Source organism: Lipotes vexillifer, unplaced genomic scaffold (genome assembly GCF_000442215.2).
Source record: "Lipotes vexillifer unplaced genomic scaffold, Lipotes_vexillifer_v1.1 scaffold34, whole genome shotgun sequence".
Classification (NCBI taxonomy): domain Eukaryota; kingdom Metazoa; phylum Chordata; class Mammalia; order Artiodactyla; family Lipotidae; genus Lipotes; species Lipotes vexillifer.
Genome location: NW_006776832.1, coordinates 776784 through 789495, shown reverse-complemented (window position 1 = coordinate 789495; position 12712 = coordinate 776784). Strand labels below are relative to the sequence as shown.

The 12712-nt window shown below is 42.4% G+C and overlaps 1 protein-coding gene across 3 annotated transcripts in view; it reads right to left on the bottom strand.

The window, feature by feature from the left end:
- Positions 1-12712, bottom strand: part of ABCG2 (ATP binding cassette subfamily G member 2 (JR blood group)) — a 148909-nt gene that overhangs the window by 11469 nt on the left and 124728 nt on the right. For all 3 annotated transcript variants that reach the window (XM_007450678.1, XM_007450677.1, XM_007450679.1), the window contains exons 7-10: positions 11322-11473; positions 9231-9335; positions 7852-8099; positions 2241-2323 (exon numbers count right to left, since the gene is read on the bottom strand). In XM_007450678.1, the coding sequence (XP_007450740.1) occupies positions 2241-2323; positions 7852-8099; positions 9231-9335; positions 11322-11473 (588 nt within the window). The remainder of the gene's footprint in view (positions 1-2240; positions 2324-7851; positions 8100-9230; positions 9336-11321; positions 11474-12712) is intronic.

Genomic DNA, 12712 nt, shown 5'->3' with positions numbered 1-12712 from the left:
AATAAACCAGAGAAGAACACAGCCCTCGGGGAAGATCAAAAGAAAAACAATAACATAACTCTGGAAAAAAGCTCCAATAATTATCTCACTATCTGACGCCCCATAGGAGATGCCTTACTTTACCTGAGTGAAGAATTGACTTTTATGCTTGTTCTTCCTTTCATAAACAATCATCCTTTTCCAGATATCAAAACAGATTCAACTTAAGCTACTACAACTTTGCTCAATAGTGAAATGCGGATAAAACCATCCACTTCTTTGGCTGGGAGGGTAACCTGAGACCCTGGATGTAAAGCCCGGAGGACAGTGCCAGGCCCAGGGCGGCTCTCAATAAACAAAGCCAAGAACTCTGCGGTCTTCCACTCTGCTCAGCACCTCTATTCAGAGCATGTTGTGGTCTATTACAAAGTCTCATCAGGAAACACAGCTTTAACGGCACGTTATGACCGAAACCAGGTAAGGTAAACTAACGTAAGTACTAACCCTACAACAGAAAAAAACTGAGTCCCCGCCACCACCCCATGTCAAACAAATCAAAACCTTAAAAGGAAATTAACTCACAGGCAACAAAAGAAAAAAACAGATAAACTGAACTATGTCAAATTTTAAAACTTTTGTGTATCAAAGGACACACACACCAACAGGGACTTCCCTGGTGGTCCAGTGGGTCAGACTCTGCGCTCCCAATGCAGAGGGCCCAGGTTCAATCCCTGGTGGGAGAACTAGATCCCGCATGCATGCCTCAACTCAGGAGGCTGCACGCCACAACTAAGAAGTCCGCATGCCGCAACTAAATGATCCCGCGTGCCGTAACTACAATCCGGCGCAGCCGAAATAAATAATTAAATAAATGACACACCAACAGAATGAAAAGACAACACACAGAATGGCAGAAAATACTTGCAAGTTTATATCTGATAAGGGGTTCATATCCAGAACATATAAGGAATTTAACAGCTCAACAATCTTAAAAAAATCCAATTAAAAGATGGTTAGGGTTTCCCTGGTGGCACAGTGGCTGAGCGTCCGCCTGCCGATGCAAGAGACGCAGGTTCGTGCCCTGGTCCGGGAAGATCCCACATGCTGCGGAGCGGCTGGGCCCGTGAGCCATGGCCGCTGAGCCTGCGCGTCCGGAGCCTGTGCTCCGCAATGGGGTGTGGAGGGGCGGGCCACAACAGTGAGAGGCCCGCGTACCGCAAAAAAAAAAAAAAAAAAAAAAAAGGATGGTTAAAGAACTTCAATAGACATGCTTCCAAAGAAGAAACACAAATGGCCAATGTGCATATGAAAAGATGCTCAACAATACAATAATCATTAGGAAAATGCAAATCAAAACCACAATGAGATACCACTGTCCACTAATGAGGGTAGCTATTAAAAAAAAAAAAAAAAACAAAAGAAAAAATAAGTGTTGGTAAGGCTGGGGCGAAACTGAAACCCTGTGCACTACTGGTAGAAATGCAACATAGGTAGCTACCGTAGAAGACAGGATAGCAATTCTTCAAAAAATTAATGGAATTACCAAATGATCCAGTAATTCCACTTCTGCAGATATACCCAAAAGAATTTAAAGCAGAGACTCAAACAGATATTTATTTGTACATCCATGTTCATAGCAGCATCATACACAACAGCCAAAAAGTGGAAACAAACCAGTGTCCGTGGACAGATAAATCGATACACAAAATGTGGTATATCCGTACAATGGAGTATTATTCAGTCTTTAAAAAGAAAGAAGTTCTGACACATGCTACAACATGAATGAACCTTGAAGGTATTATGCTAAGGGCAATAAAGCCAGTCACCAAAAAGACAAATACTCCATGATTCCACTTATATGAGGTACTTAGAATACTTAAAATCAGAGACAGAAAGTATAATGGTGATTTCCAGGGGCTGGGGAAAGGGAGAACAGGGAACTCTTGCTCAGTGGGTACAGAGATACAGTTTGGGAAGCTGAAAAAGTTCTGGAGTCGGAAGGTGGGGAGGGCTGAACAATAACGTGAATGTAATTAATGCCACTGAACTGGACACTTAAAATTGGTTAAGAGGGTAAATTTTATGTTCTGTATATTTTAGCAGTAAATAATTAATTCTTCCATTCAGTTTTCAATTCTCTGACTTATCCTACTCCTCAATTTACCCTTTGCTTATCTCAAATTCAAATTCGTAATGGATTTTCATAAGCTTGAAAGAAAAGTAACAGCACATTCTCAAAAACAAGGGCCAAATTTACTCACCTGTTCTGGATTCCTGCAGGATCATTTTTTAGATCGTAGAAAATGGCACCTATAACCAGTCCCAGAACGACTGTTACAATTATCTTTTCAAAAAGAAAAAAAGAATTTCAATTAAAGGTAAAAACTTAACACATTATTATTAAACTATATCTGGCTACATAATGAAACTCTCCATTGATATAAGTATTTTAAATGGCTTGGCCATAGTGGTCCTTGGGAAAATATAAAACAGTGTATGTTATTAGACTACTTTTTAAATTGGAATAAAAATAATTTATCTGTGTGCTAGGGAGACTGACAGGCGACAAAGTAGAAAAGCTAAGATTTCTCCCAGTGCTTTACCAGGCCCTGCCAGTTCATGGTCCAGTTCAGGCTACTGGGCCTGGGAATGCCGTAGAGTGTAGCAGAACAATGCAAGCACCTAGCAAAACAGTCTGGGGGGTAAAATAAAGTCCAGGTGGCTAAGAGTTCTGGCCTGAACTCTCAACCTTTGTGCTAGTGAACATGCATAGTGTGATATTTCAAGAGGCTCCAATAAAAACAGGATATCTTTACTCTTAACATGAAAAATAAATAAAAATGAACAAAAATTTTAAAACACACGTGAAAAAAATTCTAACAATGTAATTTTGCAAAATAAGGAAGTAGGGGTCGGGAGAGTCCACGCCTGCACTGGAAAAGTGCACTGTCACTGTCACCAAAGCATTCAGCCAGCTTTCTCTGAGGGCACCCGAGTGCATCCATTACCCACCCTCCTGTCACTGCTTCTCCAGCACCCTCAGCCCAGAGGGCCTACAGCCAACAGCAGGACTAAGCTGCCAATGCTTTGCAACTCTTACCTACCTTCACCCACTCACTCTTGTTTGATGACTCCTAAGAAGACTGGATAAACATCACTTTGGTTTTTAAGACTGACAAACTGTCTCTTAAGCGAAGGGTTAAGGGTTACATTATAATTTATTTAAGGAAATTCTACTTATTGTACTTTATAATTAAATTTAATTAAATGAATTTTAAAATATAGTAAATGATAACCTAAAGAAAACAAAATATTCCACCATGTACCTTGGAACCTGCAAAGTTTAAAAACAAAACAAAACAAAAAAACACCTCAGTCCTACAACAGTGCAGTAGTATCAAGACTTGAAGTAACTTGTCAAGACACTTCTGGCATGAAGCAAACAAAATTGCAAAAGAGGATCATGACCTGTGAAGACCAGCTCGTGAAGACCAGTCTGAAAAGAATATGATTTGAGATGTCCTTAAAAATTGCCTTGCTAAAAAAGACAGTCAGAACTTTGAAAAAAAAAGTCTGTTACCCTGGCATAGTTTAATTACCTTCAAAATATACTATAGTTTGGGCTTCCCTGGTGGCGCAGTGCGGTTAAGAATCTGCCGGCCAATGCAACGGACACAGGTTCAAGCCCTGGTCCGGAAAGATCCCACATGCCGCGGAGCAACTAAGCCCGTGCGCCACAACTACTGAGCTTGCGCTCTAGAGCCCTCGAGCCACAACTACTGAAGCCCGGGTGCCTAGAGCCCGTGCTCCGCAACAAGAGAAGCCACCGCAATGAGAAGCCCACGCACCGCAAAGAAGAGTAGCCCCCACTCGCCGCAACTAGAGAAAACCCGCGCGCAGCAGCGAAGACCCCGTGCAGCCAAAAATAAATAAATAAATAAAAATAAATTTATAAAAAAAAAATATATATATACTATACTTCACGTCAGCAGATCAAGCTTCCAAAATAAATAATAATAATCCCATCAGCATGTGTGCATGCACATGTACACAAAGTCTATACTTTCACCTTGTATAACTATAAGAATAGTCAGACTTTTAAAATTGGACACTCTACATGCTTTGTTTCTTCTACATTCAAACTTAGTAACTTATGTTAACAGACTGTCAGTTTTATCGTTTGGATGTTTCCTAAAGGTTTCAAAATTCTAAAAGTATTTTCAAGGAAACTTTTCAAACATATTGACAAAATGATTAATCTCATAATTTTGTCATGGTTTTACAAGGTGCGTCTATGTTTTTCCTTCTTACATCAAGGAGAAGAAAATAAACAGGAAAACTAAACATTGCTTAATGGAGCAAAGAAATTCTATCGTATGAGTTCTGTGCAGCTGGCTTCTTTTGAAAAGAAATTTCCTAAATGTGTTATTCTATCTTTGTTCAAATGTGTTTGTCAACATTTCTCAAGGTGGATTCTAAGGGATGTTTACGGCTGTCACTGAAAACATTAATCCATAGCCAAATGTTAAATGTGCTAATAGAAACAGTGAATCTCCAAGAGATATGATAGTATTTTCCAAGTTGATTTGATCAGGAAACCTTTGGCACATTAAATGAACATTAAATCTTCTCATACAGATATAATCCATTCATTCCAATATCTTCCAAAGACAACCTTTGGTTAAAATGCATTACCAGGGGCTTCCCTGGTGGCGCAGTGCTTGAGAGTCCGCCTGCCGATGCAGGAGACGCGGGTTCGTGCCCCGTTTCGGGAAGATCCCACGTGCCGCGGAGCGGCTGGGCCCGTGAGCCATGGCCACTGAGCCTGCGCGTCCGGAGCCTGTGCTCCGCAAATGGGAGAGGCCACAACAGTGAGAGGCCCGCATAACGCAAGGAAAAAAAAAAAAAAAAAAAAAATGCATTACCAGAAGCAAAGTCTTACTCATGTAAATGACTCGTTCAAACCTAAGTATGGCTGTAAGACTACCCATACCAGATTTATCAACAGGAAGCCATGAAACATTGTAACAGCTCCACATCCAAACACTTAGAGAAATAAAAGACACACTCACAAGATTATAAAAAGCGCGAAACCAGAAGTCAGCAAGCCATGGCCCCCAGGCCTCGTTCAGTCCACTAGCAAAGCATAGTTTTTTACCCTTCTATTAATGGTTGAAAGAAAAAAAAAGAAGAATATTTCTTGCCACATGAAATTTACATACAATTCATATTTCAGTGTCCGTGAATAAAGTTTGATTGGAACACAGCCATGTTCATTTTTTTAAATGTATGTATGGCTGCTTTCTTGCTAAAACGGCAGACTTGACTACTTGAGACAAAGACCACATGAGCTGCAGAGCCGAAAGTATTTACCCTGTGACCCTTTACAAAAAAGGTTTGCTTACTCCTGTCTTAAGCTAACATTCCAGCGTTGACACATCTGGAGAAGAGTCCCCCCGACCCCATGCAGAGGCTCAGGGAGATGCGAGGTTCTATCCCTGTTCTGCAAGACTGCCACCGCTCTGAACATTGTTGGGATTCCTTTTGTGGAACTGAGGTCACTGAGGAGGTAAGTAGGCTGAATGTGCAACTTGGAGGCACTAGGCCTGGGGTTTGCATCTGAAGAAAGCCTAGACCCAGAAGGTGCAGAAACCTGGTGTACTATTACAAAGAGCCCCACATTCTAATCGCCCCTGCCCTGAACTGCCATATGGAGTCATCCCTTAGTAGCGGCAGGGGACTGGCTCCAGGATCCTCGTGGATATCAAAATCCACACATGCTCCAACCCCTTGTATAAAATGGAGTCGTACAGTCAGTCCTCCGCACCCATGGGTTCCTCCAACCTCAGCGTGCGTGGAACCCGGGATACTGAGGGCCGACAGTATGTGACTTGGACAAGGCATTTAGAAACCACTTTTAGAGGCAAGAGAAATTTATTTTCCAAATAAAAAAATCTAATGCATAAATCAAACTAAGAATCACCTGCCATATATCATCTCACAGTCGAACAATGGATAACCAGGTTGACCTTACTTAACAGAATTTGTTCCCAAATGACATCAAACCTACTCTAAAAGGATAAAAACATACCCTTGATTGAAAGTACACAGAAGTGTTCATGTTCTGACAGAAATGCCAAATAACAAGTACAGAACTGTTTGGAGCAATTAGCAGTATGTCTCAAAGAGGGATACAGGCTCTTGGCATTAATACTTAGGAGGCGACAGTACTGCGGTATGAAAATGATGGTGTATATGTGGTAAGAAGTCAGTGATGTTTCACTGGAGACGACAACATGCCATCTTTTAGCACTTGGCAGAAGTTCAGTGCTAATAAAATCGGCCAACCCCAAAATAACTGGCTAAACTGACTTCCTTAGAAAGGATGGACCAATGAACTGGGAATATGAGGATTTTGGATGACAGAGGGCTTAAGAATAACAGAAAAAGGGCTTCCCTGGTGGCGCAGTGGTTGAGAGTCCACCTGCCGATGCAGGGGACGCGGGTTCGTGCCCCGGTCCGGGAGGATTCCACATGCCGTGGAGCGGCTAGGCCCGTGAGCCACGGCCGCTGAGCCTGCGCGTCCGGAGCGTGTGCTCCGCAACGGGAGAGGCCACAACAGTGAGAGGCCCGTGTACCACAAAAAAAAAAAAAAAAGCAGAAAAATCATGAAGGAGTAATTATCAACAACTATCAACGGAGTCAGCCGAAAGAGAAAAAGAACATGATTTCAGCTTAAGAGAAAGTCAGTCTGACAGTGGAGCCTTACTGAACAGAATTCAAGTCGGCTTGCTACCTCTGCGTTAACCTCATGCTGTTTTAGGTGTCCAGCGCTCTCCTAAGATCAGAACCCTTCCACGAGGAAGGTCACTCATAAGGAACAGCATTTGCACACGGGCTCTTTGCGCAGACAGTGGCCAGCCCTACAGCCCTCAGGGACATCACACTGAGCTGAAAGCTTCCCTGGCCACTTTCCACCTGAAGTAAGATGCAAACCAACCCCTTCCCTTGCTCTTCCTCTCCCCGCCCTTCCTTTTCTTCTCTCTTTCTCTTCCTTTCTCCACTTCTCTGCTTAAACTCTCTTCCTAGCCCTTTTTACCACCTGACATGCCATATATCTTACTGCTATATGAATTCATCATCTGTCTCTCCTCATAAGGAAACAAGCTCCACGACAGCAGGGATTTTATTTTCGCCCACTTTGTTCACTGCTCTGTACAAGCTCCAAAATGCAGCACATGATCAGTAAGAACTTGTTGAATGCATCAGGAAATGAACGTGTGCAGCCACCAGAAAACCCCAGATGTGGTCAGACATTTCCTTTACTTCACAATTTATGAAAAACAATTTTTTTCTACAAGGATGATCCATTACAGCTTGTCTAAATCGACCAAAATTCTGAATTAGATAGTCCAAAGAAAACAACCCATTAAAAAAGAAATCTTCTGGGCTTCCCTGGTGGCGCAGGGGTTGAGAGTCCGCCTGCCGATGCAGGGGACGCGGGGGGGGTTCGTGCCCCGGTCCGGGAGGATCCCACATGCCGCGGAGCGGCTGGGCCCGTGGGCCATGGCCGCTGGGCCTGCGCGTCCGGAGCCTGTGCTCCGCAACGGGAGAGGCCACAACAGTGAGAGGCCTGCGTACCGCCAAAAAGAAAAAAAGAAAAAAAAAAAAAAAAGATTAAAACAAAAGAAATCTTCTGTAAGTAAAAACTTAATTGGGTTTTACTTGTTTCTATACCCCAAATGGAATGGGGATAAATAAATACATAAAAGTGTGGGTAGAAGGTAAGCGTATCCTAAAATAGATTGTATCAGAACCTAATGCCCCCAAATGAGTATTTTACAGCATAATGAGAAGACTCTGCCAGGTTACCTGAGCTATAGAAGCCTGGGGATTACCCAGTAAGTTTTTGAATGAACGCCTGGAAATCCATCTAAGCTGATGACAGAAGGAGGTGGCGTAGGCGATCTCCTTGTAGACTGAAATCTTCTTTTTCTGACCCCCTGAGAGTTGCTCTAACTCAGCTTTTGTTTCCTTGAAGAAGGAGGAGCTGGCATAAAACTCAGTTAATTTTCCTACGAGTGGAGTATCTGTCTTGGAAGGCTCTTCAGTCTCCTTGGCTTTGGAATAAAAGTGGATAAAGAAGGGAAACATTATTAACAAAATAACAGCTGACTTAGTCCATTTTTCTGTAACCCCTTTCTTAGATTCTTCCCTAGTACCTTCATTCTAAAGCTTGAGTGTAAAAAATTATGAGATCTGTCACTGCTTTACAAAGTAGAAAAACGGAGTGAATTGGCCTACTTCCGTAAACTTACGGACACAGCAAACTCACTGATCTTTTCCTAATTATAACATTTGGACCCTAACTCTTTTAAAATACACTGCTCACCATATGGAGTTATAATTCCTAATAAAAAAACCTGGTCTTTGCTTTTTACAATGTGCAAATGCATAAACTGCCAAGTTTCTTATTGCAAAACACTATACAGTTGGCCCTCTGTATCTGCAGACGTTGAACCCAGGGGATAGGGAGGGCCTACTGTAAGGGACTCGAGCACCCTTGGATTCTGTTATCTGCGGGGAGGGGAGCGGGGGAGTTCTGAAACCAATCCCCCATGGATACCAAGGCGCCACTATGTAAACAATGGGCACTTTTTAAAAAATGGGAACTGCCCTTAGAACTGACACCATCCTATAAATGCTCATTTACAGATTAAATCAAAAACAGCACTCTCACAGACAACAAAATCTGTGTTGACTGATGCTATGAGATTGAATGTTTGTGTGCCCCCAAACTTCAAATGCTGAAACCCAATCCCCACTGTGATGGTATCTGAAGGCAAGGCCTTTGAGGGATGATTAGGTCATAAGGGTGGACCCCTCAGGAGTGGGATTAGTACCCTTATGAAAGAGGCCCCAGAGGGGCCTCTGCACTCCCACCACATGAGGAGGCAATAATATGGTCGCTCATCTATGAACCAGGAAGCAGGTCCTCAACAGACACCGAATCTGCTGGCACCTTGATCTTGGACTTCCAGCCTCCGGAACTGTGAGAAATAAATGTTTATTGTTTAAACCACCCAGTCTATGGTATTTTTGTTACAGCAGCCAAACAAACTGGGACAACCCGTATCAGAGGACAGCACTGATGTAAATTCACACAGCCATGTTTAAGTGAGCTACCACGTTGCTAAGCTTCAGCCAACTCAATCAGGCAATAATCTGTGACTCTCAACACATCTGCTTACCTTCACCGTCTGTGTCTTCTCTGTTTAACAGCACAGCACAGGAGTCTCCATTAATGACGTCCAGGAAGAAGTCTGCAGGGTTATTATAGGGCTCACAGTGGTAACCTGCAAAAGAAGGTAACTCAGGTACACAAACGTGACAGTCTTGGGAAATAAAGACTCAGTGGGTGAGGGAGGCGTTGCTGGGAGAGACAGGATCTAACAATTTCTCCCTCACTTTTCTTCTCTCTTCTCCCCTCACTAATTTACCGCTTCCTTTTAATCGCACAGTATTTCAACAGTTTTCTGACTCTTCACAAAACAGCGCACTCCAAACCAACCTTGGACTCTGAGCAAGTCTTCTGTTAGTGCTTGGTCCTTACCCATCACAATTCATGAGACCTGAAACAGCTATCAGTATGCTCCGGTGCTTATCAGAGCTGCTTCAGAAATCTAGATATAGGTCCAAGAAAAAAAAAAAAAAAAAGCTATAGAAGAATTAATGCCCCTTAAAGCCAGCTAAGGCATAGCACGACTGTGTTTGGGAGAGGCCTGGGATATGTTCTGCTCTCCAAGTTCACCTGGGGACTGCTAGAATGCCAGTACCCACTTTAGCAATGACTGCTTTTGCCCCTATTAAATTCAGGTCCAAATGGTCCTCTGCTATGCTCCTGTAATTCCAATATAGAGAACAAATCACAGAACATCATTCTCAAGAGAATGTGGCTGGCACAGCATAGCTGAATGCTTACCTTGACTTCTTGTGGCACTGTAATAGGGAAGAACAAATCTGACTCCATATTGGATCTGTTTCTTTTACTTTAACCTTTGTATTCTATTGCTTCTGCTACAAGTTAGGAATGTTGCCTATAGCCTGAAATATTCGGGATAGCCCATTCTCAAGGGTCTGATCTTTAAAGGTGGAACACTTTTCCATTCATATAGAGATAAGAAGTTGCAGAACAGAGAATAACGTTTGTCTTGTTGGAGGTTTACAGGAACACCATGACCAGACCTACATGGACAGCTGCAAGAACAAAGGATTCCGACACTAAGAAGTTTTCAACAACCAGCCACACCCCCTTCCCTTTTAGTATAAAAGAAGCCTGAATTCTAACATGGGGAAGATAGTTCTTTGGGACACTAGTCCACCACCTTCTCGGTCTGCTGGCTTTCTGAATAAAGTCTCTATTCCTTGTCCCAACAGCTCATCTCCTGATATACTGGCCTGTCGTGCAGCAAGCAGCACGAGCTCAGACTCAGAAGCAACATGATTATCTGAACTCAGCTTGGCCTGCAGTCTGATCCTTAGGTTCAGCCCCGCTAAACTCCCTAGACCCATGCAAGGCTTCTTAGTTTTAAATGATAGAGATTAAACCAAAACATTTTAAAATGTGGTTAGCAAGTATCTAAAACTATATTTGAGTTCATGGAGCATCATCTATAATCATATCCAAGGATCTCTAAAGTGAAGCAGATTGCATAGTCACAAAAAAATTACATATTTCCATTTAAACAGAACCAGGCAGTCCAGAGCCATCAGAATGTTGGCCCATTGAAGTCAGACTTACGACTAGCCATTATATTGACCGGTAATTCACACACACGCTAAATCTGCAATCTAATGTTACTAGAAAATTAAGTAGCATCTCCACGAACCCCCAATCAAGGTAGATCAACATCCCATGTAAGGGAAAAACATGATAAAGCCTAATCTCTATCATGGTCAAGAAGACAAATACTGTAGGGACATTAGGCCTTTCCAAGAATATTCAACTGACAGATAAGTGGCTACGAGGCCAATATATTTATTGAACTGTTAGGGAAAGGTCACCAGAACTGAGAAGAACAGATACAGACCCAGCAGAAATACACACACACTCACACTCACACTCACACTCAAACAGGACAGGAAAAGATACCTAAATAACAAGCTGGCACTGCAAAGTGGAAAACTAGAACTAAACTAACTGAAGATGTTTCAGAGTAGTGGAAACCATGGTGTATCTACTGTATCTACTCAAAGATCAAACAGCACTCCAGGTGACCCCTTTGCTCTCCTTTAGGATACTATTAATGAAGGATCTTACTTCCTAAAGAAGTCAACCATACCAGTGGATGCAAAGTAACCCAAGGCCTCCTGAGCAGGCCCGTGGAACATTAGTCTTCCTGAGGCCAACAAGGTAAGGCTATCAAACAACTTGAAGATGGAATAACGAGGCTGATGGATGGAGAAGATGATTGTCCGTCCTTGTTCAGACATCCTGAATTAAAAGTGAAGAGATAACGAGTCATTAAACATCCGAAACTTGCATTTCTTGGCAACATGTTTTATTATTCCTGCCTTTAGATCATTTGTTCCTCTTTCAACTTGATTTTCTCTTACTAAATTCTCATCTCATGTTATCTGTCTCATAGGTAGAGAACCTAAATTCAGTGCTTTCGTGAAACACTACGGTTTCTAAAGTGTGTTCCATGGGTAGTCTAGAATCAATCAGAATATTAATTAAAAATACAGATCTCTGGACAGTCTACTCAGACCTATTGGGTCTATGGAACCATATTTTCAACTAACACCCAGGTAATTTGTAAGTACACTCAAGTTTTAAAACTTATTATGAACTAAATATTAAAACAATGGTCATATGCCCCATCCTCATGGACCATTTAAGTCTTCTGGCTCTTTAGGAACTGGTTTTCATTCTTCTGCCCTAATAATACAATTAACATTACTGAGTACTGACTAGATCTTTGCTAAATACTTTATAGATGACCTCATCTAAATTTACACACTATTGTTATGAGGCAGTACCAATAATAAATATTACCGTTCTATAACAGATAAGGCTTAGAGAATTAAGCAATGGCTCAAAGTGTCACTGTTAGAAGGAGCAGGGCTGGGATTTGATCCCTGGTCTAATACCGTGGCCAAAAGACAGTAACTCCTATCTTTATACAGGAGTTACTACTTATGGGTAGAAGAAACAAAGGCCAAAATCACTATTCAAAATCCGATACTATTGAAAACACTTTATGAGAAGAATCACATCAGTTCAAGCATTTTCTAAGCACTTACTATATGCTAGCCAAGAAAGTTTGTTCTGCCTCAAAGATGACAGGCCAACAGACCAATCATTTCAATACAAGGTGGAAGAGAAATAGCTGAGGGTGCCCTGTAAGCCAAACAGGAGACAGACCCAGTCTGAAGATGATGTAAGTAGCGTATCAAAGGGGCCGACAGGAGTAAGCCAAGAAGAGAAAGGGCAGTCAGGATGGAGGAAGATGGGAAACAAAGCATGCGATAACAAGGTCTACTCCAGAAACTACAAGTAGTTCAGTGTCATGGCAGAGCTGAGGTGTATGTGTGGAGGCGGGGACTGAAAAAAAGACTGCATCAAAAAGCAGCCATGGGGCTCTTCCCTGGTGGCGCAGTGGTTGAGAGTCCGCCTGCCGATGCAGGGGACACGGGTTCGTGCCCCGGTCCGGGAAGATCCCACATGCCA